The sequence below is a fragment of the Lithobates pipiens genome, unplaced genomic scaffold, assembly GCF_037356315.1.
Source record: "Lithobates pipiens isolate NorthernLeopardFrog02 unplaced genomic scaffold, aLitPip1_a1.2 Scaffold_16, whole genome shotgun sequence".
NCBI classification, from domain to species: Eukaryota; Metazoa; Chordata; class Amphibia; order Anura; family Ranidae; genus Lithobates; species Lithobates pipiens.
In genome coordinates this window covers 639,476,173-639,503,046 of record NW_027507748.1, presented here as the reverse complement: position 1 = coordinate 639,503,046, position 26,874 = coordinate 639,476,173, and the positions used below count along the sequence as shown (strand labels likewise).

The 26,874-nt window shown below is 41.3% G+C and overlaps 1 protein-coding gene across 3 annotated transcripts in view; it reads left to right on the top strand.

The window, feature by feature from the left end:
* The window catches only part of LIMA1 (LIM domain and actin binding 1), an 84,626-nt gene extending 63,067 nt beyond the window's left edge, over positions 1-21,559 (top strand). For all 3 annotated transcript variants that reach the window (XM_077484273.1, XM_077484270.1, XM_077484272.1), the window contains 5 exons: positions 6,261-6,365; positions 6,447-6,504; positions 6,971-7,074; positions 8,615-8,748; positions 14,514-21,559. In XM_077484273.1, coding sequence (XP_077340399.1) covers positions 6,261-6,365; positions 6,447-6,504; positions 6,971-7,074; positions 8,615-8,748; positions 14,514-15,477 — 1,365 coding nt within the window. In that variant the 3' untranslated portion in view covers positions 15,478-21,559. The remainder of the gene's footprint in view (positions 1-6,260; positions 6,366-6,446; positions 6,505-6,970; positions 7,075-8,614; positions 8,749-14,513) is intronic.
* The last annotated feature ends 5,315 nt before the right edge of the window (positions 21,560-26,874 follow it).

Below are 26,874 nucleotides of genomic sequence, written 5' to 3'. Positions count from 1 at the left end.
ACAACTTGGGAAATTTTATCAAGGGGTCATGGCACTAGAGAGGTTGAGAACCGCTTATCTAGAGGATGCCGGTCTCTGGATTTTTCAGGCTGGCATTGGTAGCGTTAGCTGATGGTTTTTCCTTTTTGATTTGTCAGGTAGGGTGGGATTATATAATCCCTAGACTCATCTTTTACAAAATGGTTTAATTGTGCCAGTCGGGGACACTCCCAGATATACACAGCTATGTATAATAAATTCTTTAGTTGTGTGAGAACCTCTGAGCTAGAAACCTGACACTACCTGATAAAGGATGGAATGGCTGAAACTATTTGAGGAATGAGAACAAGACCTATTCCCCCATGTGCTGGCTGTTTGTTTAGACTTGACTTTACAGACTGAGCTGTCCAGGGGAACTTTGAGCTAAAGATTTTATCTGAAGGACACTGTACAGAAGGCTCAGTAGGTTTTATGTAAAAATACGTATTTCCATTGTATTAAAAACGTTAACCTGTTGCTTGATTCAAGTACAATGCAAGCCGCAGGTCATGTTTAGCATTTAAAAGATTTGGCGTTTAAATCAAAATCCTTCATCTAAGGCCCCTTTCACACAGGGGCGGGAGGTGCGTCGACAGTAAAGCGCCGCTAGTTTTGGTGACGCTTTACCGTTGTATTTGCTGTCGAGAGGGTTAAAAAGCACCTCTGCAGAGGCTGTTTGCCGGTGGTATAGCCACGCTGCAATGGGCAGGAGCGGTATACACAGCGCTTCAAAGATTTTTTTTTTTTTTTAACCGTCCTACTAGTGCACCGCTCCTGTGAACACCCCCAGGGCTTTCACATTGGAGACAAAGCAGCGGCTGTTTCAGAGTGCTTTGCAGGTGCCATTTTGTTAGCACTGTAGCAGTGCAAAGTGCCCCAGTGTGAAAGGGGTCTTAATGAGCCCTTCTGATGGCTTCAAAAACTCGCAACCGCTCATGTGAATGCTAGCCACAGATGGCTTCCCCCTACGACAATTAAACCTTATTGTGTAATTCTTCATGATTTCACAATCAAGTTACATTGCCTGGAAGAAAAGACTCAAGTCCATCTTTAACCAATAGAAGGGAAAATATATAGTGTATTCCTCTTTACCCACATTTGCTCCAGAGTAAGGCAAAAAAAAAGCAAAGCCTGATTCAGTTTGCTCCAACTGTGGGAGGGGAGAGAAGAAAGTGTCTTCCTGATCCCACAAGAGGCAATCTGATGTTCCCTGGATCACTTTACCTATAAATATTCAGTTTTATTGTGTACCTAGGAAAGAATCCAGGCCTTAAAGCAATCTACTGAGCAGGCCAGAACTGACTTGAGTCTATTCCACATTTTCACAACCGTTGCTGTGAAGAAACCTTTCCGTATGAAGATTGAATCTTTTCCTTCAGACTTCGAGTACCCTCTTGTCTGGTATTAAAGTAAATAACTGGTGGTGCTGTAGATGAGATCTAGACATCCAATTGCCAGAAACATGGAGCTCTGGGTAATTTTATTTCAGAATTGTCAAAGCTGAACTCCACGCAAGCAATACGAATACCTATAAAGACGCTTTCTTGACTGCCAAAGGCTTCGTATTTCAGCCTATTCATTCCTAATATTTCTATAGCCAGGTGGATGACCTCACTTAAATATGGTGTTAATCTCCCTTTTGGATAATTGGGAAGGAGAACTCTTGCATTTCTACTTCTCTCCATAGCTCTTAGAGCTTTTCCATCACTTTGTCCTGGTAATAGTGAATTTACCATTCGCCACATGGAAAACTATGGACAAAAAACAGAAAAAAATCATGGGAGTTTTCATCCTTCCCAGACTTGGGAAAAATTTCTAAAAAGAAAAATTCCCCTCGTTTCCTGTCTGGTAAAACTGTCACCAGAAAGAATGTTAGGGGAATTCTCAGCCCTGGATAGAGCAGCTAAAAACGAAGACTACTTGCCTTCCTCTTTCTATCTAAAATTAAACTAATCTTTCTTTGGGCATGCATTTTAGCCATATTTGAAGCTGAATGGCGTCGTCTTGAAAAGAGAACGTGTTTTTCCTCCAGAGGTCATCAGATTATTGTAATGTCCTTTTCTGTGCTCGGCTGAGTGGAGGACACTCATTGATGACTCACTCTGTCTGCATCTATTCTCTGCTTTCATTTCAGGAAATCTGAAAAGGAAATCATTCTGCTAAATCTGTTTAGTTTCAGAAAGATGTCATCAGCTTTAAGCACTTTTAAATTGTTCTGATTTAATTTTACGTTGGCCCTTTCCGCTCACACAGATTTAAAAAGATTTATTGGAAGTTGGACTAAGTCTATAGTGGCAGAAAAAAAAAAACTGTCCCTTACTTTGTAATCAAATTTTCTATATGAAATGACTCCCCCCAAGCTGCTTTGTGTTTAGATATGGCCTCATGTACAATGGATGATTTTACAGCTGCGTTTTTCAGCCAGTAAACTACTTCAGCCCCGGACCTTTTTGCTGGCCAAAGACCAGACCGCTTTTTGCGATTTGCCATTGCGTCACTTTAACTGACAATTGCGCGGCTGTGAGACGTGGCTCCCAAACAAAATTGACGTCCTCCCCCCCCCCCCCCCCCCCACAAATGCAGCTTTCTTTTGGTATTTGATCACCCCTGCGGGTTTTATTTTTTGCGCTATAAACAAAAATGGAACGACCATTTTGAAAAACACAATTTTTTACTTTATTATAATAAATATCCTCCAAAAATATATATAAAATTTTTTTCCCTCAGTTTAGGCCGATACGTATTCTTCAAAAAAATCGCAATAAGCGATTGGTTTGCGCTAAAGTTATAGCGTTAACAAAATAGGGGATAGTTTTATGGTATTAATACATTTTTGTTTTTTTACTAGTAATGGCGGCGATCAGCTATTTTTATTGTAACTGCGACATTATGGCAGACACATCGGACATTTTTGACACATTTTTGGGACCGTTGTCATTTATACAGCAATCACTGCTATACAAATGCAGTGATTCCTGTGTAAATGACACTTGCAGTGAAGGGGTTAACCAGTGGGTGGCAGTGTAGGGGTTAAGTGTTCCTAGGGGTGTTACAAACTGTTGGGGGTTGGGCTTTCTTTTAGTGAACACTGATCTCTGCTCCAATCACATGGAGCAGAGATCAGCGTCACTTGTTGCTAGGCAGAAGGGGGAGATGCTTTTTACAACGGCATCTCCCAGTTCAGCCACCCCATGAGACTATCGCGGGTAGGCCCGCAGCAATCGACCGGACTCAGACGTCCTGCTGGCGGTGCGCTCGCAATGGCAGGGCGGCATTTAAGATTGGATGTACCTGTACGCCAATATGCCTGCCTGTGCCATTCTGCTGGCATACATCAGCGTGCGCTGGTTGGGAAGTGGTTAAAAGATGCAAAACTCATTCTACAGCCAACACTACTGGAATTTTTAGAACGTTCAGTGTGCATTAGACCTTGCTAATCAGTTTTTGGATGGGATAATTAATGTAAATACTTCCTGTTTTCTGTCTCAGGTTTTAGAAGTTTCCCAGCATTGAGCCAATAAAGAATTCCAGACATTGACATGTACTAAAGTACAGCCAAAGCGTGTTTGGCTTTGGATCACAGGATTGCTGTTCAATTTGCACTCCTGTGACCCATTTTCAGCAGACAGCGGGCTGACGTCGGAGCCAGTCCAGGCTGCTGCAAGAGCGTGAAAGTTTGGCTCCACCGACAACCCTGGACTGGCACCTGGCTCAGCCTCTCAGCGAGCTGCTTAGTGCCTGAGCCAGCTGCTCCCCCCACATCCCAGTGCTCCAGTGCGTGTACTAAGGCTGCCATCTTCCTGTCAATCTCCCATGGAGGGAGGGAATGTGGTGCAAGTGAGGGGGCAAAGTTTGTTTGCCATGCCCCCCATCTAAAAAAATAAAAATAAAAATAAATTCACCAGTTGCCACTGCCAGGGTTGTATAGACATCCATGCTCTCATTTGCAAGGTTTTTTCCCACTGTCCAGTGCATCCTATAGCTACCAGACCAGTGTGAACTTCAAGACGGCATGAGCAGCACCAGACTTTGTAACGATCACAGCCTCTGTGAAGCAGACGGCATATACTGTAAATTTACCTGTCAGACAAACCAACAACTGATACTCACCCTTGCACCTACCTAGGAGGGTGCTACATCAGTCTTGCAGCCAATGGGGGACCAATGCTGCATCCAACTAGGCAAGTAGGATGTCGAGGGGAAAAAAAACTGAACCTATAAATGTCTAATGCACACAATCAGAAAATCTGATGGAAAAGTAAAGCTTTTGAAATGATCGTACGATAATCTGATCATTTGTACACTGCTTTCGAGAGCCAATCGCGACAGTTCAAGCAACATTATCTGAAGGGATAAAAACGAACATTGTTCCCATAAGATACCAGAACACGCGATTTTTTGTTTAATCTGTATGGTATTAGTCTGGAAAAATCAGATGACCAAGACCACACATGCTTGGAAATGAAAAATACACAATGCATCACTTTAAAAGTTGTATTCTGTCCGAGAATTTACGTAACTTTAGTAACCTCCCTTTTGGTATGGGACTAGCATGCAAATGATCATTTGTCCAATATTCTCGTGTACCAGGCTTTCATTACATTTGTCCAGCCTGGACCGATTGAATTTGTGACATAACTGGCTGATGCCACTGAAAGCTGGAGATCATTAAAGTTGACACCGCTACTTCAGTGATCGCCACTTGCTTTGGGTTCTGCACCAGGTAGCTGCCTCTCCACCTTGCCCAAGCAGAGAAGGCTTTGCATTCATTCAGGAGATGCAACGTATTTTATGGCCACCTCATGTGACAAGATAACTTTGAAAATAACGAAAAGTAGGCTAAATAAAAAAAAAAAGGGGCATGAGGAAATGTACGAACGATAGCAACCAGAATGGCAATATGTTATTAAAATGTGTGCAGAACCGCTTTAAACACAATGTTTAAGGCCAGGTGCTTGGAAGAGGACCCAGAAGCAAGTGGAGATCACCGAAGCAGCAGTGTCTAGTCTACTTCAGTGATTTCCAGCTTTCAGCAGCATTGGCCAAGTATGTCATCAATAGTTACATTTGTTCCATTTAAGTAGGTGAACAAGTTTTCCTACTTGTATCAGCTGTGTCCTTTCCTAATCGGGCAGAATCGTAGTAGCTTACACAGTGCTGGTGAAGGTTCTGGGTGGCTTCACAAACCTTATGCTGTCTAGTAAACAAACCTAAAAGTGCTACTTGGTAGTTTCACCCTGAGCACGCTTGATTGTGTGGAATGAAGAGAATGCAAACCACTGTAATGCTAATGACATAGAACATAGGTGACTATACAGCAAATGCCTTTGGTCTTTCCCTTTCCTTATCTTAACACAAGGGACTTGTCTCTAACAACTTAGAAGGCAGCATTACAAAGCTCTATTATCAAGACTGTTAGGCTAAATCTTGAGTAAGGAGTATTGGACCTCAGCTCTATAACGGGACGTGCATTTGTAACAAGCCCAAATTACCCAATTTATTAAAAAAAAAAAAAAAAAATTTTTTTTTGAAGGTATGCAGGGACATTGGAATTCAGTCATATAACTGCAAGCTGTGAAACAGGCTTCATACAATGGCAAACCTACTTTACCACAGCACCAAGTTGGTTGCTCACTATAATTTGTCTTGCACTAGGGAACCTAGGACTGGCATAAGACTACTATTTCCATCCAGTTTATAAAGCAGGCTTAGTGTCACTCTACAATAAAAAAGCCAAATAGGGATTCATGCAGTATTTGTCGCCATGCTGACAGATGATCCCACGTACCGTGATTGCAGTTAATTTATACCAGAAAACTCCCAGTCTCTGAGCCACCAGGAATTATTGGAGCATGACATGCTTGGCTTTTTTCGCCTGTGGCCTACTTCTGTTTTCTAGCAGGTCACCAAAACACGATACTGTTGTAGCTAGAGGTTAAATGATGCCATCTCTTTGGCTGATGTGGACAAGAATTGAGTGTCGCCCTCAATAGATTCTCCAATTTTATTTAGAAAGAATAACTAGAATCTAATGGATACCTTGTTTTACAGCTGTGTGAAAAAAGGGTCTTGCTGGTAGTCTTCAAAAAGTGGTTTGAAGCAGATGCAGCCCACCTTGGTCTGCCCAGAAGTGATAGAATTGTGAATTGCAGACTTCAGGGAAAAGGGGACAGTGATCAGTGTTAATGTATTTGGGGGGGTTGGGAAAAAATGCTGCATTGGTTTCTCTTTTTCTTTTACAGAATGATGTGAAAGGGATTTGGAATGATGTGGTAAACCAGACGGAGCAAAAGGAAAATGTCCCACCAAGTCCTGTCCTCTCAAATTCCTCTATTGATGCCGAAAAGGTATTACTAGTCCTATTGGGTCACTTTTTAAATTTATTTTTTTGATAAATGCATATTAACCCACATACTATCTCTTCACAGAGACCTCAGACTGAGAGCACTCCTATTACCCCTCCAAGAAGAGTGTCCGAGAGCAATGGTACACTTTTTTTTATTTTTTTTATTTTTTTCTCTACTTTGCACTTCTTGGCACTAGCATTTATAGTGGCTTTTAGTAGGGCTTGTGACATGGCTGTGAACCCCATTGTGTTGTGATCAAGGTGATGAGGTTCTTATCCTTTGGGTCTGACCCGAAGCCAGCTATGAAGCTTACTGCTGTGCATTTCCTTAGCTAAGCAACAGTTCTTGATTGCTGGTTAGTCATAGGAGTGTGTGTCAGGCATGAATGTTTGACTATGTTGGTTAAAAGGTTCACTTTTTAGGCCATTCTTCCTTTAGACATAGATCTTTTGTGGCCTACACAACTACAAAAAGTCAGTAGGCTAAATCTGATTACTTGCAGTATACTGGTGTTCAAACCACCTCGAACAGTGTTCCTAGTTGCAACTCATTCCTTTTGTAATCTTGTCAACTGAAGTTAAAAAAAATCTTTCCTTTTGACATAGGTAAACTGGAGGAAGACCTGCAGAGACCCAGCACCTCTCCTGGTTACAGCCCACAAACGAGAGCATTAAACCAGCTGGAGGCCACCCCTTCTAAAGTTACAAAGGTGAATAAAACGATGCGGCTGAAAACTATCATTTATTTGTGTTCAAAGGCTTTTTCTTTGTGCAGTGGATGGCATAAATGTATCTAGTTGAGGCACTGAACCAGGAATCTGTTAAACTGGGGTTGATTTTCTAAAACTGTAGAGTGAAATCTGTGCACAGTAGCCAATCTGCTTCTAACGTGTAAACTTAGAAACCAATCAGCTTTCAGTTTTTTTGTCAATGTATAGCTGCAACTGATTTTTGTAAATTGACACCAATATATGTCAGAGCCACAGTATATCATATATTGGATGTATTTATGGTTTATAGTGGCTTTCCTGGAGTTCCACTTCAGGAATAGCATGGCTAAAACGTAGCTCACCTAGAACCACTACAGGCACTTGTATGTATGTAAATTGCAGTTGTTAATTTTTTTTTTTTTTTTTGTCAAGATGTCACCTTGGCTGTACAAAGCCTGGAGAGCAGAGCTTTGGTTGATCCTTGTAGGTTTTACAGCCTTCTAACAGATAGCGGGCGGATAAAAGACCAGGCCAAAGAGCAGACCTATCTGGTCTTTTAGTGCAGGAGTTTCACACTGATTAGGGCATATATCTGAAAGACCTACACAGGGCACAAAGGTTTAGAGTACACCAGGTTCATAAATATTGACTTTAGACAGAATTTATTAAGTCTGGATTTGACCTTTTAATCAGACTAATAGCTACTGGCTGGATATTATGGGTTCTATGGATGTGTATGAAGTTCAGTAAAAGAACAGATTGTTCCATTTCCCCTTCCTCTGCACATACTCCCAAATAACTGAATCTGTTTAATCTTAGTTGTGTAAGTAGAATTGTTTCATGAAATCTTACTTTTTGACTGCTATCTTTCTCTTTTCCAGCTTCTGCCTTCTGATTCCTTCTATTTGCTCCTGTCCTCCTCTCCCCTTGTAGTCTGACCTCTGCAGCCTCCACCCTCTGGACTTCTGTACCTTTTTTGAGCTGCAGCTTGTACAGCCCTCTCTGTACGTGATTACTCTACATGCGGCATTGTTGCAATTGCCCGTACAATACAATTGGGTCTAGTCTATAATTAAGATGTCATGAGAATGCTTTGTTCACTGCATGCTGCTTTCCCAGGTGGTGCATTAAGATTATGGCATGTGTTGTAAGGGCCACATTAGTGGGTCGAATGCCAGACATGAAATATGTGAACATCTTGGCATGGGTGTTGTCTTGACAGTAAGATACTTCTACAAGGTGTGGAATGTGGTTGCCGCATCTGGTATTAGATCTTTAACACCATAGCCTGGCATTATACTCCACAATAAATATCCTATTTAAACACATTCAGTATTCAACACACTGCTTTGTTTGCTCCTTTCACAAATTATTATAAGTTGTAACTTTTTTATTCTTGTTTCACCAAGCTATACCTTTTGCTTACATTTTTCTTTAGTAGCCTTTCCTACTCCATTTGTTATGTATACATTTTTGCATGCTCTTAATTCTGCACGTCTGAATAAAGTTTGTCTTAAAGGTTTCATTGTGTTTTGAACAGAAGTTTCAGCTGCCGGCACGAGAGATCTGTTTTGGGTGTCAGAAGACTGTTTACCCCATGGAGCGGCTCTTTGCCAACCAACAAGTGTATCATAACGGCTGCTTTCGCTGTTATCACTGTTCCACCAAGCTCAGGTACTCACGACTGTGATGGCGGTCACTGCTCATTAGTTTTAAGCTGGTCATACACTGTTAAAAATATATTCAATAATCCACAGATGAACAGTAGGATAGCTCTCCCGTTGGCAGGTACTGTATTTTGACAGCCAGCCTTGAATGCTGTCAAAATGCCTGTACAGGGGCTGCATGTAACTGGATGCAGCCACTTTTAAGCTGACCATTTTCTGCTGGGGTCCTTCAATTTGTCAATTGAGGGACGTTGGGCTTGAGGAAGCTGAGCCTCCCACTGAGCAAATGTCAGTGTGTGGCAAGCTTCACACGGTAAAATCTATAATGGGTGTGCTACAATCTTTTTATATTATGTACATTGGTACAGTCTCCAATCCTCTCTGGCTTTGGAAACAACAATGGATAATGAATATGGAGGGATTTTTGTGTAGTGTGTGTAAGATGAAGTTTGGAGTGGGAGCAGTGATTGGTAAATGGGTCTTGACAGTGATCTCTACCAGCCCATTGTGACCTTTTCCCAGTCTGGAGACCAGAGGGGTGTGTGTGTTTGTCTGGCTTCAACATTACGGCTATTTGGACACACTGATTCTTATCAGTTGTACCTTGATCCCATAGAATTAAGAATGTGGGGCTTGTCAGTGTACTGACTTGTTGACTTCTATCTGGTGTGTTCAGTGAATGAAGACTTCCTTTTAGAAGTAATGCCCATGGGGGTATGGAGATATTGTAATGGGACCTCTGCTTGTGATGCTGGACTCTGTCCAGGTCAGTTGGCTATAGAACACTCTGCATTTTTTCAGAGCAGTGGTATAACCCAGTCTGTTACTACGATGTGTAAATGTACCTTGGATAAGTTTGTGCATTACGCTCTGCACACACATGCCTAGAAGGCACCATATGCAATGTAAATTGGCCGCAAAGCAGTGGTATTCAAAATCAGTTGTCTGTTACACACCAATGCAAAGCAATAATGAACAGTGCTCGAAACTGTTAACAAAGCATACATATATGCCTATAAAGTAATGAGCAAAAAAAGCTTAAATACTACATTGCATATAATGAAATGTGCAACAACATGACAGTAAATGGTCCAATAAACTTTAAACATCCATAATAAACATGGTGTGTGTGAATATAACAGACATAAAAATAAAAGGCTAGCTAAGGCTCTACCCCTCGATTAATTTTTTGTAAATACAGGGTGTTGATGAAAGAAATCACTCAAGGATCCCTGGGGGACAAGACGGCACTAGTTTTTCCATATAAATCTCCTCAAACTAAAAACCAACAAAATATACCAAAACTATTGATATTCGCTAAAGTCCATGAAGGAAAGAAGCTTTTACTTATGTATTGTTCCAATGCTTCGAATCCTCCCGGTGATGTAAATGTATGCATTATGATCCTTTTTGGTGTTAAGATTGCATAACCGTTCTAGGGATAAATTGCCCAATATCGGATTACCTACAGCCACATTTCATAATCTTTTAAATAGGAGATCCTCTGTCATCAGGGCACAAGCCACCTAGAATGCCCTCATGGGGGTTCCTCTAGAAACTGGAAAAGACCTGACTGGTTTTGCCAGTCAATTTTCCAGAAGGCTTTTTACTGTTGGTGGCTTAATGCTCCTACTTGCAGTTAAGATTCATGCCCTTTTTGCATGGCGCATTTTTCCTTAATTTTAGTTAATCCTACATCTGTTGGCTGTCTCAGTGGCTGTTGCCCACCTATTAGATGAGTTGCTTTTTCAATATCCCATATGTCTGATTACTTCATCGCTGTGTTCCTCAATGAATGCTTAATAAATAAAAAAATAAATAAAAAATCATTGTAACATCTTGAAACCCATAGAGGTACCGTGGTTCCAACCACTTGTCTTGGCCCTGCTTGCTCACAAAATGAAGGCTCGCTTGTTAGGGTCTGTTATGGTCAGGCCTTTGTGGGCTTCTGCTTGCCAGTGTTGGACCCCATACACACTATACAACTTGTCTGATTTTTCCTTTAGATTTATCAAAACCATGTAGTACAAGGGCCTGCCTGATTGCATACAAATTGAAACTTGGACTACTTTAACACTGACTCTTTACAGGCGCTACATCGCTTAAAATGGTGCCTGTAATGGGCCTCTCCTGTATCTCTCCAGTGTGAAAGCCCGAGTGCTTTCAGACTGAAACGGTGCACTGGCAGGATGGTAAAGAAAGTCCTACAAGCCGCAACTTTGCAGCGCTGTAGGAGCAGTGTATACCCCACTCCTAAAGCACCCTTGCCCATTGAAAACAATGGAGCAGTGGCGCTTTGTGGGCAGTTTTAACCCTTTTTCGCCTGCTAGTGGGGGTTAAAAGCACCCCGCTAGCAGCCAAATAGTGGCACTAAAAATATCGGCGCTTTACCGCCACCGACTCCTCAGTGTGAAAGTAGACTAAAGGTTTGACCTCCTCCTATGGTTTTGGTAAATTTAAAAAAAACTACAGAAAATATGTAGTGTATCAACACCATCTTCTGAAGACAGCAGCATAACCCATACATGTGTGATTGACTTGATTCCTGTGTGTATGTGTACGGCCCCTGATCCTCTGCACATGCTCGGTTTGTATATTGCTAGAGTTTTTCTTAATTTTATTGTAGGGTGTATGTGATCAGCACTGTACAGAGTGCCTCCAATGCGCTATACCATCAGGAAATGGATTGGGGACTGTGGAAGAAAGGTAGAGTTAGAGAAGACAGGATCAAACAGCCTTTTTACGCAATGTGGATGATTGACCCCTTAGGATCCACAGTGAATTTAACAAGCATGCGTTACTGCATATACACACTGATTTTACTGTTGTGGGTTTAGTAACACTTCAACTATATTTAGTTAAGCAATCGCTTATATTGTTCCTAAAATGGGAGCTTTATTTTAATTATTGGATAATAGCATTTGTTAAATGCTACTAGATTATTAGCAATGATTGCCTAAAAATAATTTGAATTTTTTATTTTGCTATAAAATTGTTTGCAAAAATGCACTGTTCAGAATTGTTATGATTCCCTCTGCAGCTGTTTTAATGTTTGATGGAGTTTCCGTTCCATCACAAATGATGGTGCAAAGCCTGCATATTAGATGGTGGCCAGAGGATGCTGGTAAAGGACCAAGAGCTTAAACCACAAGCACAGCATGCGTGTTTCATTTGGCATTTGCACTAAGTCACTTGCAATGTTTGTATTTTTACACTTCACCGGCAGGTATAGGGCTTTTATTACTTAGGAAATGGTCTGTATCACCTGCTCTCAATCCTGTACTGTCCTTAGTTGCTCCAAACCGAGCAGCCATCTAAAGACTAGAAGAAAAGCATGCTGGGTAGCAACTTGGGAGTGCATGTTGTTGTGTTTAAAGCAGAACTAAATTATCTTCACTCGATCTCAAAGTAAGTTCTGTTGAACAACTTTGGTTCAATGCCTATCTAATATCCCCTCTCCTGCTTTTATCAGCCAATTTACTTAAAGCCCAACTCTCTGCACAACAAAATTGCAGCAGCGTCACTCACAAGGCAAGGGTTATATGTTTATAGGAGAAGTAGGGCCAAAGCTTTTTTGGCCCTACTTCTGAGGAACACAGGAGTGCACTTCATTCTGCACCCCTTTTAACCCGTATGCTAAAGTGCAAGGTTGCTCTGCTGGTCCAGACTTTAGATCCCGACAAGGTTGCAATTTCTCGACCCAGATGCCTGGGTTGGCAGCTGGCCTAGCCACCCAGTGCACCACTGAGAACCCAAGCCAGCAGCTCCGGCCCTCCAGTGAACACTGGAGGAGCAGAGAGCTGGTGACTGACAGTCACCGAACGTTTGCTCTGGACTGAATTGAGCTATCAATGGCCTTTGATCTCTTGGCTCCTGATCTTGGAGGTGGCGGAGGACAAATGCATCCACGAGGTGAGTATTTGCACCGTCTCGTGTCTAGGGGGTGGCTGACTAATCGGGGAGCCGTATCTGCCAGGAGAACAGTGGATTATTGCTAGCAGCTGTAGCTGCTGGAGATCACATGAAATTGACATGCTGGTTGTACTGAAGTTACTTGAGCAACATTGATACAATCGGCCTGCATATATGTGGTTTGAATTTCTTCCGGTCCCTGCTGAACTGGCTGAGATTCAAGCCATCTATGGCCAGCTTAAAATACCCTGTTTGGATGCATTCTGGGGGAATTTGGTAAAGCTGCTGTGACATTTGGCATTAATCCCATTTTTCATGTATTGTGCCAAATTCATGAAGAGTTTGTAACTCTTGGTTTTGACAGTAACTCGTGCTCCAAATTCAGGCAGTTCTAAAATGTGCCACTTTTTACATTTAGAGTGTTTAATGCTACACAATGTAAAAGTGTCTATAATGAAGTACCCAGTCACACCGGTGCGACTTGTCATGCAATTTGAGTTTCAAATCACCTGACAAGTCATGCCCTATTGTCCACAATATAAGCCGTCAAATCAGTGCGACTCCATTGGAGCATCACAGATTTTGAAATTAGTTCTTGCACTACTTTTTGCAAATTCAGGTGACTTGCATAGACATCTGTGCTTGAGGTCGCACAGATGTCTTCCAAGCTGCACCTGAAGTCGCACTGACATGCTGTTTGGAAATGGTGCAATTTCTTGTAAAGTGGCGGGATTTCAAAGCTGCATTGGGTGTGACTGAGGCTGGGTTCACATTATGTGCGGGTGTGGGGCACAACAGGGGGTCCGGTGCATCTCTGTTCACAATTTCAGGTCAGACTTTTTGGCTATATTCAGACCTGAAACGCTGCCAAAGAGGCACAACTTTTCTGCTGTGCGTTCGGCTGTCCCAGAGACGTGAGAGCTAGTCAGTGTTTCCTATCGTGGAAATTGGATGGGGGGGGGGGCCCCCCCATCTAATTCGCAATAGTGTGAACCAAGACTGCAGTAGACGATGACTCTTGGCGTACAGAGGGAAAAAATGGCTCAGATTCTGCAGCAGTCCCTCCTACATTTGAAACATGACGGAAAAGGAGCCAAATTAAAGCACAAATTCTATTGACCGGTGCAATCTAAACTTTTTTAGAATGTGTATGAGAAACTTTTCCAAAATCTGCTGCACCATACTTTACGAATTTCAGGGACAGTGTATGCATCTAAATGCAACTATAGGAATTATTGAAGCAATACAGATTTTATGCATGTAACACATGCAGCTCTATGCATAAAGCCATTTGAAGAATTGTACATGTTTAAACAGGAGTACTTTTGCATACTTTGCCAGGAAGAACCTATGTTGCCTGCCAACAATACATGCCCATGCAAATGATGCTTATATGCATATTTAAGGCATTTTTGTATGTATTTTTCTACTCCTCCCCTGACTGCTACAAAAAATTATGTAGGGAGGACAAAGGAATGGTGGAGAACCTTGGCTAGCACAGTAATTAAACACTCCAGAAGAGATGAGGGCTATGATGAGCACAAAGGGAGGGGGATCTGCTAGAGTTGCCTAATACAATTTATGTAAGGTTCAAACGCATCTTGTGTGCAAATCCAAATTTGTCTTTGCTAGACCAATAGGTCTTGGAGAATCCTAGGTCTTGCTGATGGCAGTTGAGAAACATTGGGAAAAGAAAATGCTTTTTTGCAAGCATGCTTGCACAGTTGCCATTTAGAAATTTATTTTTTTCCTGCACTTTTACAGTTGCATGCTTTGTTTTTTTGCTTTTTATACTGCATTGTGTGGCTAATGGAAACCACTTAGTTTTTTTTAATATATATATTTTTTTTTCCTAAACAGTCTTGGGAATTACGCCTCTTTACATGGAAATGCTTATTGCAAGCCTCACTTCAACCAGCTGTTCAAATCTAAGGGAAACTATGATGAAGGTTTTGGGCACAAACCCCATAAAGAGCTATGGGAGGGCAAGAAAGAGGCCACAGAAAACCAAGATGACCTAATCCAAACTGCAAGTGCCAATGAAGAACCCAGCAGTCCTCTTGTTGAAGATGCTCCTATAGCAAAAGTTGGCATCCTGGCAGCATCCATGGAAGCCAAAACCACTAATGCTTCATTTGAACGGGAAAAACTGGTAGAGACAAAGAAGCTGAGAATCGCTTGGCCACCACCTGCTGAATCTACTACTTCAGCAGCTGCCCTTGAGGACAACCTTAAAGTGTTCAAACCTAAATGGCCTCCAAGTGGGGAAATGCTGAAAACTGAAAGTGAGGAAGATTCAGATTTGAAGAAGCTAAGAAGAAGTTCTTCTCTGAAAGAGCGAAGCCGTCCATTCACACTAAGTGTGGCAAAGCCAGTTGTCGCAAAACAGCCTCAATCTCCTGTACTTAAAAAGCGTAACTCCTTAAATTTAAGGGATGATTTTGAAGACGAGACTGAAGAAAGAAAACCTACAGCTATATCAACTAAGCCCCCACAAGATGAGCTTGAGACCAGTGAAGTAAAGTTATCAAAAGAAACTGAAGACAAGAGAGCATCTCTTACCAGATCAAATGAGCAGAGCTTCTTAGAAAATGGGGACATTTCTGAGGCAGAGGTTTTCAAACAGCAACTCTCCCCTGAGGAATCCACCCATTCTAAACATTCAAGCACAGAAGATCTGGTAATGACCAAGGATGGATCTCCAACACACATTCGCAAGTCTCAAGACATTGGCTACTGGGAAGGAGAAGATGTAGAAGAACTAAGTGTAGAAGAACAGATCAAGAGAAATCGTTATTATGATGATGATGAGGAAGATGATTAATTCTTTCACAAGGTTTCAATGCTATATGCAGCCTTAAATTGTTTGATGCCCCAGTTAAATGACCCCTTGTATGTAGTGTAAAGTTTTTTCCTTTTTAAAAACCCTCCTGATGTTGAAGTCCACTGTACATAATATGTATGTTAACTTGGCAGGAAGAAAAAAAATCTTAAGTTTTATAGCGGTGCACCATAAAAAAAGTTCTTTAACACAAGTTTATACTGTTGAACTTGCTAAGTGTGTCATAGACCAAAAAAACCTAGGTCTTGGGTGCTTGCTGTACAGGTTGTGGGCTATGGTATCATGTAGCACTTTCTAACGGATATTAATGGCTTTTTAAGAACCCTGCTTTTGTGATTACCTGCTGCCATTTACGTATACTGTCAAATTGGTTAAGTTAAACTATGCTCTAATTGCTATTCCATCTAGCAGTATTTGTTCAAAAGTTACTGTAAGCTCTTAACTGCTCTTATGTTGGAACTAAAGCAACACTCCCATATTGCAACTTTAAAAATTCAAGCTGGAAATCCGACTTAAGTGTGATTACATGTAAATCATCCATTTATTCCAGTTGGTTGTAACCATTTTATTTTTATATTGCATGACCCAGCCATTGGGAGATGGATGGAGGTGAAAGTAGGTAAAGTCAATGGGTACCTCTGCGGAATAGTCAGATGCCAATTCTCATTACTTGGGTAAAAATGGCTATCTTTTAGAACATATTTAAATCTTCCATAACTTGCATCACACTGATTAACATTTCAGAAGGCAAAGGCTCTTTTTAAAGTTGAACAAAGCTGACACATGTGCGTTAACTTAGTAGGTTTAAACTTATAAGCTATGCAATGTCCTACTGAAGCATTTTGCACTCCCAAGGATGAAATGCCTTATTACAATCTCCAGAGAGAACAGCAGTCAAACACAGGACTGAACAGGGTTTTCAGTTTGACTCAAGTGGCTGAACCATCAATACCTTTATTCTGGCCATTATTTTGCATCCTGATGTCCTGTGGTACACTAGAAAAAGTGTGTACCCATGCAAAGTATGAATTGATGATTTCAGAGTTATAAACTATCAATTACCACAGGGTACACAGTAAATTTGTGCATTTAAAGGACTTTTTATTTTATTATTTTTTTTTTTTTCTGTATGGGAGATGTAGCGTTAGGTGAAATAAAGAGACTTGTGCCACTCCTAGCTAATATTTGGCCACAATTTAATTTGCCATCATAAATCGGTGTTGAAATAAAAAGCTCCCCATAGCCTTTTCACCTGGTGCTGGAGTTGGTGAATTCCCTAGTTGTGAGATCTCTGGATCATACACAATTGTAAGGTTTAGGTCTCGTAATTGGTGTAAAATTACTACACAGTAGATGCCAAAGTTGGTGGACAGGTCTGCATTTTGTAGCTTAATGCTTATGGTGTAGGGTGCTCTGGTTGCCTATAATGCAAAGAAGGTGCAAGCATGGCAACTGCAATGCTTTTGTTTGTAGATTTTAAAGCGTAGATGCAGCCAAAATTTGCATTTGCTGCCCTATTTTGTGAGGAGCTCATCTGGAACCCCTTTTCTGATGCAGACTTGTTTCTGTACCATGACACATTTCTTAGTCTATGGCAGTTTTAAATCGTTCATGTGCAGCAGTTAAATATATTTAAACGCTTTGATTTGCACATTAAGGGGATAATGGAAATCCAGATTATGAGTATTCAAAAAATTAAAATCATTCCATGTATGATAAGAAAGTTGAGTGCATTTACTCGTCTTTTCTATTGTACAATTTTTGCACAAATTTCTTTTTAGGATACAATTTTTTTGACTATGGGGATTTTTTTTGTAGTATGATGTAATTTTTTAGTTTTTACATGGAAGCAGATCGTTCTAGGGGTCCCCCAAAGCTCCAAATACACTAGTGTTTGCAGGTGCATTGTAGCTTATAGAAACCTGTACAGTGTTTAGAAACCAAGTTGGTTGTGGAATTGCAGCCTTCAACCCTCTGAGGCCATAAAGTGCAATGTGACTTTACTTTGAACTGCTGGGAGATGATTTTTTAAGTGTGCTATTCACCTTATCACAGCCGAGGCAATAAATTTGAGAACTGAGCCATGTGGGCAGTGCTACCTCTCAGCCTAAGTGACCTAGCAAAATTATGGCGCAACAGAAAGTAAGTTCTTATGACTTGGAGTAGTGTCATAAAGAAAACTAGAAGCTACCATTGAGCACTCCTGAGATGTTTGCTTAAGCTGTCATGCTTTGGATACTAATTGCTTTATGTTCCTTTCTTTCTGTTCTTCAGACTCAAAGCACTGTTGCCAGTGTCAGGAGATCGGCCAGCTAACTGGCATATCCAGCCATTTCATCACATGTGTTGTAGGTTCTCATTTTAAATAGGCCTGATTTGGGGAAAAGTACTCTTCAGAGTGGTGTAAAATTCAGGGCCATAAGTTCCTCCAGTAATGCTGCTTATTCACTGTACGTTTCCACACTGAAGACAGCATAGCAAACGCCTATTCACACCGGGCAATGACAGCTGTGCATTCTGCTGTTGATTGAAAATATTGAGTGACTGTTTATATTTGACTGTAGTTGCTAGTCTGTTCATTGAATGCACACTTCTGCTATGCATTTATGCAGCATAAATTTAAAATGGAACAGAAAAGTTAAATTGGCGTAATATAATAGTTTTTTTTTTTTTGTTAAATGCTATCAACAGTTGACTTGTTATGCCTACAGTGTAAATTTTAGGCCATGCTCACTATATACCTTTTATGAAAAACCATACCTCTAACGATGGCTATTTTTTCAAAGTGATATTGAAATTTTTATTTGCGTTGCACCGATTGATGGCCAAGGCCAAAGTTCCTCTTACAACTAAGTAGGCACTCGTGCAGTAGCATAGTAGATGCAAGCATTCAAACTATGCAACTTTAGACTGAATGTGAACTCCTTGGATACTCTATCCCAAATGTCTGTCTGGAACATGGGACCTAGCCAAGGTTGCGTAGCTTCACTCTAGGGTGTGCACACTCAATGCTTTTAATCTGGTCATCTTTGCATCCATCCATGGCTGCTTTCTGCCTCTGCGGGGCTTCCTTCAAATGTTAGCGGCTGCTTAACGTACATCCTGCAAGATCAGAACAGGCTCCCCAAAGCTGCCTTGTTTGGTCCTGTGTTCCTTAATGTTGTTCTCGGCAGTATGATAAAATATTTCATTCTGACATCCTTGTGAGTGCATATTCAATTTCATACACTGTCACTACTAATAGACTTGGTGCATCTGTCCTCCTTTTACTGTTGTAGTACCTACAACCAAAGTCTTTACTAATGCAAAATATGAAATGGAAGTTCAAAAACTCTAAATTGCCATAGGTGTACAGTACATTTGAGAATTTTAAGGGTGTTTTTACCTATATTTTTTTTTTTTTTTTAATATGGTGCAGCTTTTGCTGTAGAAGACATGAACTAGGTATGGTTAGGTGGAATAGCAAGAGAAGAGGTATGAGTCTCTCTTAAACAATTTTTGTTTAGTTTTAAATTGTGGTTATAAGTGGATTCATCAATTGGAATAATGTATGCTTCAGTCTTTTTCTACATGGGGCTGGAGTCTGACTTCCTTAGTTGCGAGATCTCTGCTCACCAAGTGACTTCACACTGAGGAGTCTTAACATTCACAATGATTGTATCAGCTTGGTGTGGATATCTAGATATTCTGTAGCTTAATTCTTTTGGGTAGGGTGCTACAGTTGCCTCTATTGCAAAGCACAAAAGGTGAGCTAATGGCAAACAGAAGTACGACTGCAATGCCTAGTGTATCTACGCTTTAATATCCGCTAGTGAATAAACATTTGCATTATTTTTCACTAGTTTTGTGAGAAGCTCCCCTGGAACAACAATGTGCACATTCGGTGTCCCTGTGCTGATATTCCCATTGTTTCTGTATCCTGGCATGGTTCTTTCAAGTCTGATATATGCAACAGTTATTTTTCAATTTGCACATTAAGGTAATATATCCAGGTCACGCTATGTAAGTATTGGGAAATAGAACCGCAAAACATTTTAGAATTCGATGCATGATCAGGTTGGGTGCATCTACTCGCCTTTTTGTGACATGGCCCTACAGGTTGAGTTTGAGGTAGTCCTACTGAATATGGACCATTGATTTTGCACATTTTCTTTAGGATAACATTTAATGACTATTTTTTTTTTTTTGCAGTATCATGTAATATTTGAATGGGAAGTTGTAAATTCTAAATGGTGCGTGTTCACCCCTCCCCTTTCCCTTCCCTAAACTTCCCTTACGCTAGTGTTTTTAGGGGCATTTTATTCATTTAGGTTTCTGAAAAACTGCATTGATTATGGAACAAAGTGCAAATTGTTTAGAAACTGAAACAATGACCAACACCCTGCTTATTTTTGAAGCCTTTTGCTTTAGTTGGGAAATTCTAGCCTTCGGCCCTCCATTAGGTTAAAAAGGGCAATGTGCTTTCCTTATACCTTTTTACCAAACTGTTGGGAATTTTTTTTTTTTTTTAAAGTGTGCTTGTAGCCCACAAACTGAGGTAATCATTTTGAGAACTGAAGCATGAACTGCTGTTCCTTAGCTTAAAGTAGTTGTCTTGCTGTCATGTGAACACTCTTGTTTCAATGGTGCTGGTCACTAACCTGAAGCAAATATACAGCCAATGACTGTTACTAATTTTCCCCAATTTTCATGCTTATTCTGGGTCTGCCTGTGAAAGTACTAATGCCAGCGGGGTCAGCCTAGTAGCCAGGCTGTTGTCTGGTATCCTGAAGATGCCATTATGTGCGTACTTCAAATGTGGATTCCTTAGGACTGTTGAGGCAATAAACATTTTTGCAGAGTGGTTTTAAGGTTCATGGCAACGGAGTTCCCTGGTGATCTCCATCAATGGCTCCCTATTTTTGGGTGTAAGAAGTTTCCAGACTGAAATCGGTATAGCTAATGCTTTTCATGACCCGGCAATAGCAGGGCAGGTAGCTGTGCATATCACTATCCACTAATGCATTCTATGGCTGCGTAATGTTGATTCAGATCACAAAACGGTTATTGCTGGTTTTGTGCAGCAAGTACATTTTAATATGGAATGGTTGCTTTTGAAAAGCTTTTTTTAATTTTAAGTGGCTATTTTCAGCCACCTGCTACAAGCAGCTGGCTTGAGTCACACCTACAGTGTACATTTTAAGTCCTGTCTACTATATTCCCATAAATTAAATGGTACCTCCTGATTGTGATGCAAGTAATATTAAAATGGCTGTTTACATCAGACTAAACTGGCACTTGTGCAATAACATTGTGGGTGCAAATATACAAGCTATGAAATATGCAATTTCAGAGTAAGTATACGCTTGCATGGATACAAGAATGAATAGCCAGTCAAACACTGGATCAAACTGTCTTCAACTGCTTGACTTGAGCTGCTGTGTCTTCCATGTCTTTCCTCTGACCAGCTTTCCATCCATGGCTCCCAGTGGTCTCCCCCGAGAAGACGGCCTTGTTTTGGCCCTGTGTTCCTGATCAGTTTGTCCAGATTGTGATAAAACATTTAATTCTGGTATCCTTGTAAGTGCATGTTTTCTTATTTTGCCCACGGTTCTACACTAATAGTTTGCCCCATTTCTTGTCTGTTTCCTATTATGGCTATTAAGATCAGTTGACATTGGGGCTGCCTATTTCAGACTTTAAGTGGAACTTGCCATAGGAGTCACCAAACACCAATCTTGTTTTCCGCCTTTGACCTCCCCTGCTGTTCTCGTGTGATTTACCATATATGTTTTTCTTTTTCTTTTTTTTTTTTTTCTTGAGTACCTACCACAGCAAATTATGTATCCATGTAAAGTATGACATGATATAGTAGTTTGTCATATTCATAAACACTAAATTATGATGGGCTACAGTACATTTGAGGGTTTCTTTATCTGTCTATTTTACATGTCAATTGAGAGGTTTTTATACAAGGTGCAGTGTTTTCTTGCTGTATGAGAGATGTGAAGTTGGTACTGTATTTTATAAAGTTGTAATATATTTGCTTCCCAACCAATCTGAAATAAAGAGATTTTTTTATTCAGTGTGAAGTCTTTTTCATGTAAGGTTGATAATCTTCTACTTCCAATGCATATTCAAATCTGCCTGCATTTCTTTGCAGACTAGCTACACTTTAGTTTCAGAAATGCAGAAACAATTAGCTACGAGTCTAACTGGACATGCTGGGCTTCTTTAACGCTCCCTCTGCACATATAATACTGTCCAAGTCTTTTGGACTTTGGTAAAAAATTATTTCTATTTTTGAAAACATAATTTTATTAGATGAACCTAAAAAGTATATAAACTGTAAACCTAAATTTGGTGTGTCCAACCTTTCCAAAACATAATGGGACAGGTACACTTGCTATGGGTTTTGCAGGCATATATTCTATTGCATCATTAAACACATATCCAGTCCTGGAAAAGATGGTGTAGCATTTTTCTCCAAATATTTACTGAAGCAACCCCTCCATGCATTCCTGCATGAGACACTGTCTTGGGTAAGTGCTTTGAGATGAAGAATGGGGCTATTTAAAGAAGTGGCCATCTCCTTGCTTGCTGTGGTGTTGGATGCCCCATCTAACTTCTCAGTGAACCTTAACCACTTTCAGACTGACTGGACTATTTTGCTGGCTTAAGACCAGACTACTTTTTGCGTTTTGGCACAGTGTCGCTTTAACTGACAATTGTGTGGTCGTGCGATGTGGCTCCCAAACAAAATGGACTCCCCCCCCCCCCCCCCCCCCCCCCCCCACAAATAAAGCTTTCTTTTTGGTGGAATTAGCTCACCCCTGCTTTTTTTTTTTTGCACTATAAACAAAAGGGCGACAATTTTGAAAAACACATTTTTACTTTTTGCTATATCCCCCAAAAAACAGCATAGCATGTCTGTTGGGATGTGATTTATTGCCAGCAGCTGTAGCTGCTAGCAATAAGTGCTGTGTTCTCCTGGCCAGGACAACTCTGTGCTACACCCCACCTGTAAGAAACCAATAGCTCTGGTAGGCATTCCACCAATGCTGACTGATGGGAATGTTTGTTTCTCTGCAAAGAATCAATCCAATCTGTGATCAGATTTATGCAGCACATAGTAATTTATCCCAACTTCCTATGTGCTTTGTCCCCTGAGGAGCAGAACACATTAATAAAAACTGGAGGCAAATACAGTTGGTGCCTCTTTACACAAGTATGCTCTAGAAAACATTGCATGTAGTTTGGATTATCTATTGCATACCATTTTGGGGTCATATGACCTTCTGCATTGAGGTGGCATGGTTTGTCATTTCAGTCATTATATTTACCTGCACTCTGGCAATAGATTTGTGCCGCCTTTTGATCTGAAGCTGTACAGTCATTGCATTTTTTGTCTGGATTTATGTCGTATGTGCTTCAGACTGTCTAAGGCCAATGAACAAATCTCTGCAATACCAACAGGGCTTTAATTCCAATAATGGCTCTTGTTGGCTGATGCATAAGGCAGCTGGATTAGAGAAGGCAGCACCATCTCTCATTTTAGAAATGTGTGATACTTTTATCACTCATTGGGCCAGCTCTGCATATGTGACTAAATGCAGCAATAAAACTAGGTTTGTTAAAGGAATCAAGAGTTCAGGATCCATAAATCCCTCTCTCCTGTGTTCTTGTGGTTTAAGAAGCGCTGCATATAATTGACTCCATAAAACTGCATGCGGTCTCCCATAGTGGATTCCAACATGCATGGTTACATGGGATGGATCTTATGAAAAATTTCATTTTACAAGTACCCAGGTCTGTATATCTAAATGGCACCAAGCAGCCAGTACTTTGCTCAGAACAGTCAACTTGACCTGCACAGGTTGGAACATCTCCATGTGATGAGTACATCTGACTGCTGGAGGCCCCACGCTAACCACAGAAGGTCAAAAGTACAAAAATACCTAAAATTGTGAGCACTGGAACAACGCTGCCAAACCTGCAAATGTAAAACTTAGAAAGTGAGAAAAATATTGAGTGAAATCAGAATCTCAACTCTGATTAGCAAGTGTTCGCAAACAAGTAAGTAAAACACCTGTGCTATTATGTCCTGTAAATCTGCTCCACCAAGATATTGCTGTGGCACTACAGAACACCTCCTGTTACACATGTGCTCAGACTGTCCCCCACCAAGTGATGCACTTAGCAGATCAAATGACCCCTTTAAATTAGTACAGCATTTGAAAAGGGCTCTTATTAACTTAACACTGCTCTTGCTCCCCTCTTGCATTATATCAATTTTAAAGCGGAGGTCCACCCTAAAATGGACCTCCGCTCATCGGAATCCCCCCCCCCCTCCGGCGCCACAATCGGCACCTTTCAGGGGGGAGGGGGGGTGCAGTTACCTGGATAATCCAGGTAACTGCACCCACTTCCGGGCTAGCTCTCTGCGGAAAGGGGCGTACGTTACGCCCCTTTCCGCAAGCGCCCGCCCCCTTCAGCAAGTGCCCCGCTGCCTGCTGGGAAACACACAGCTCCCAGAGGCAGCGGGGACCGTCCGGATTGCGCCGCGCGGCTCGCGCATGCGCAGTAGGGAACCGGGAAATGAAGCCGAAAGGCTCCATTTCCTGATTCCCATACCCAAGATGGCGGCGGCAGGACCCGATAGACGAGCGAGCGATCGGCTTCGGGTGCCGACATCGCGGGCGCGCTGGACAGTTAAGTGTCACTATTTAAAAGTCAGCAGCTGCAGTATTTGTAGCTGCTGGCTTTTAAAAAAAAAAAAAAAACGCCGAGTCCCGGTGGACTCCCGCTTTAAGTACCTATTCCCCCCCCCCCCCCCCTTTTTTTTGTTTTTTATAATTAGTTTGACACTGCACTACTTTACCTACCAATTGCATAGTCATACAATGCTGTACACAAATTAAATTTTTTTTTTTTTTTTTTTTTTTTTTTTTACACAAATAGAGCTTTCATTTGGTGCTATTTGATCACAAATTTAGTTTTTTGCAAACTAAATGAATAAAGACCAACATTTTGAAAACAATTATCTACTTTAACCACTTAAGCCCCGGACTATTTTGCTGGCTTAAGACCAGACCCCTTTTTGCGATTTGGCACTGCGTCTCTTTAACTGACAATTGCGTGGTTGTGCGATGTGGCTTCCAAACAAAATTGACGTCCTTTCCCCCCCCCCACAAATAGAGCTTTCTTTTGGTGGTTTTTGATCACCCCTGCAGTTTTTTTTTTTTGCGCTATAAACAAAAATAGAGCGCCAATTTTGAAAATGCATTATTTTTTTTACTTTTTGTTATAATAAATATCGCCCAAAAATATATAAAAAAAAAAAACTTTCCCTCAGTTTAGGCCGATACGTATTCTTCTACATATTTTTGGTAAAAAAAATCGCAATAAGCGATTATTGATTGGTTATAAATGTTTTACTAGTAATGGCAGGTTTTTTTTTTTTGTGACTGCGACATTATGGCAGAAACATTTTTGGGACCATTGTCATTTATACAGCAATCACTGCTATACAAATGCAGTGATTCCTGTGTAAATGACACTGGCAGTGAAGGAGTTAACCAGTGGGTGGCAGTGTAGGGGTTAAGTGTTCCTAGGGGCATGTTACTAACTGTTGGGGGCTGGGCTTTCTTTTAGTGAACACTTATCTCTGCTCCAATCACATGGAGCAGAGATCAGCGTCACTTGTTGCGACGTAGATCTGGGAGATGCTGTTTACAACGTCATCTCCTAGTTCAGCCGCCCCGTGAGACGATCGAGTCTGCGGGACCCGCGACCGGACTCACGGAGGTCCTGACCGGCATGTGAGCTCTGCGCGATGGCAGGGCAGCAAATTTAAAGGGACGTACAGGTACCCCTATTTGCCTGCCCGTGCCATTCTGCTGACGTACATTGGCGTGCGCCGGTTGGGAAGTGGTTAAAAGATGCAGAAAAAAAATCTAATTTCTTCATGAATTTTGCTCAATATTATGTTCGTGTGTGTGTGGTTTATTTATTTTTTTGTTAATAAAAATGGAATTCCTAAGAGTGCATATTGATTGGTTTGTGTGGAAGTTATAGCGTCTACAAATGATGGTATGTATACTAGAATTTTATTTTTACTTTTTTCAAAATACTAGTGGTTGCTGTGCTCAGCGACATATAGTGGGACTAGAATTGTCTGTTTACCCACCAGTGGCAGTTAATGCCATAGGCAATCTGCTACCAACTGCCACTGACCTCTCCACTGACACTAATACAGTGTAGTGATGGCCGAACGGTTCGCCCGGCGGTCGTTTCGCGGCGAATTTCCGACTTTCGCCGTCCGCGGGTTCGAACGCCTTTTTCCGTCGTTCGCCCCGGCGGACTTACGTGTTTAATGTATACAAGAACTTTAACCTTTCGTGACACGTTTATCATGTGTTACAGGACAACCAATTGAGACATGACAGCTCATGGACACTTGGACATTCCCCCTAACCTATAAATACACCCGATCCGGTGGCCATTTTACATTCTTTCTTCTGTCACTGTAGGGAAAGGATCCTGTGTGGAGTAGGGACAGAGAAAACGCTAGCTATTTGGTACACAAAAGTTCTTTTCAGGACTGGTATAGGTGTTAGGTCAGCAGCCTGAGTTTCTTTTGTCAGTTTAGATAAAGGGACAGAGCGCTGTATGCTGCTATTTTAGGGACAGCTCAGCCAGATTAGTCTTTCTTCATCATCATCATCATCATCATCATTAGCTGTTACTATCAGGTCCACAAAAGAGCTGTTCCAGCTAATCGTTCCAGCCTACTCTTTTTTGCCAATTTGTATAGGGACAGGCAGGAAGCAGTGTGTCAGGCAGTGAGGATAATTTTAAAGACTTGCTGTTACTATTAGTTCCACAAAGGTTCTTTTCAGGACTGGTATCAGTGGTACGGTAATAGGCTTGTACACGTATAATATTCTTTCTTCCAAATATAGAAAGAATATTATACTTGACTGCTGCCCTTCTGCTGCAGTCTGCTAATCATTCACAACTCACTTGTTCCACAAAGCTCTTTATCAGGACTGGTAACTTGGTCTGTCTAGGGTGCTACGGTACATAGGCTTGGGTGCGGTACAGTCTGCTGTTCTGTAAGGACCGCTATCGGTCCACAATACATAGGGTTGCCGTGCACTACTGCTGACCGCTGCCCTATACTGCAGCAGTCCTTCATTGGTATAGGGACTGACGTACAGTCTGCTAATCACTAACACACAACCTGCTTGGTCCACAAAAGTTCTTATAAGGACTGGTAACTTGGTATAGGGTGCTACGGTACATAGGCCTGAGTGCGTTACAGTCTGCTGTTCTGTAAGGACCGCTATCGGTCCACAATACATAGGGTTGCCGTGCACTACTGCTGACCGCTGCCCT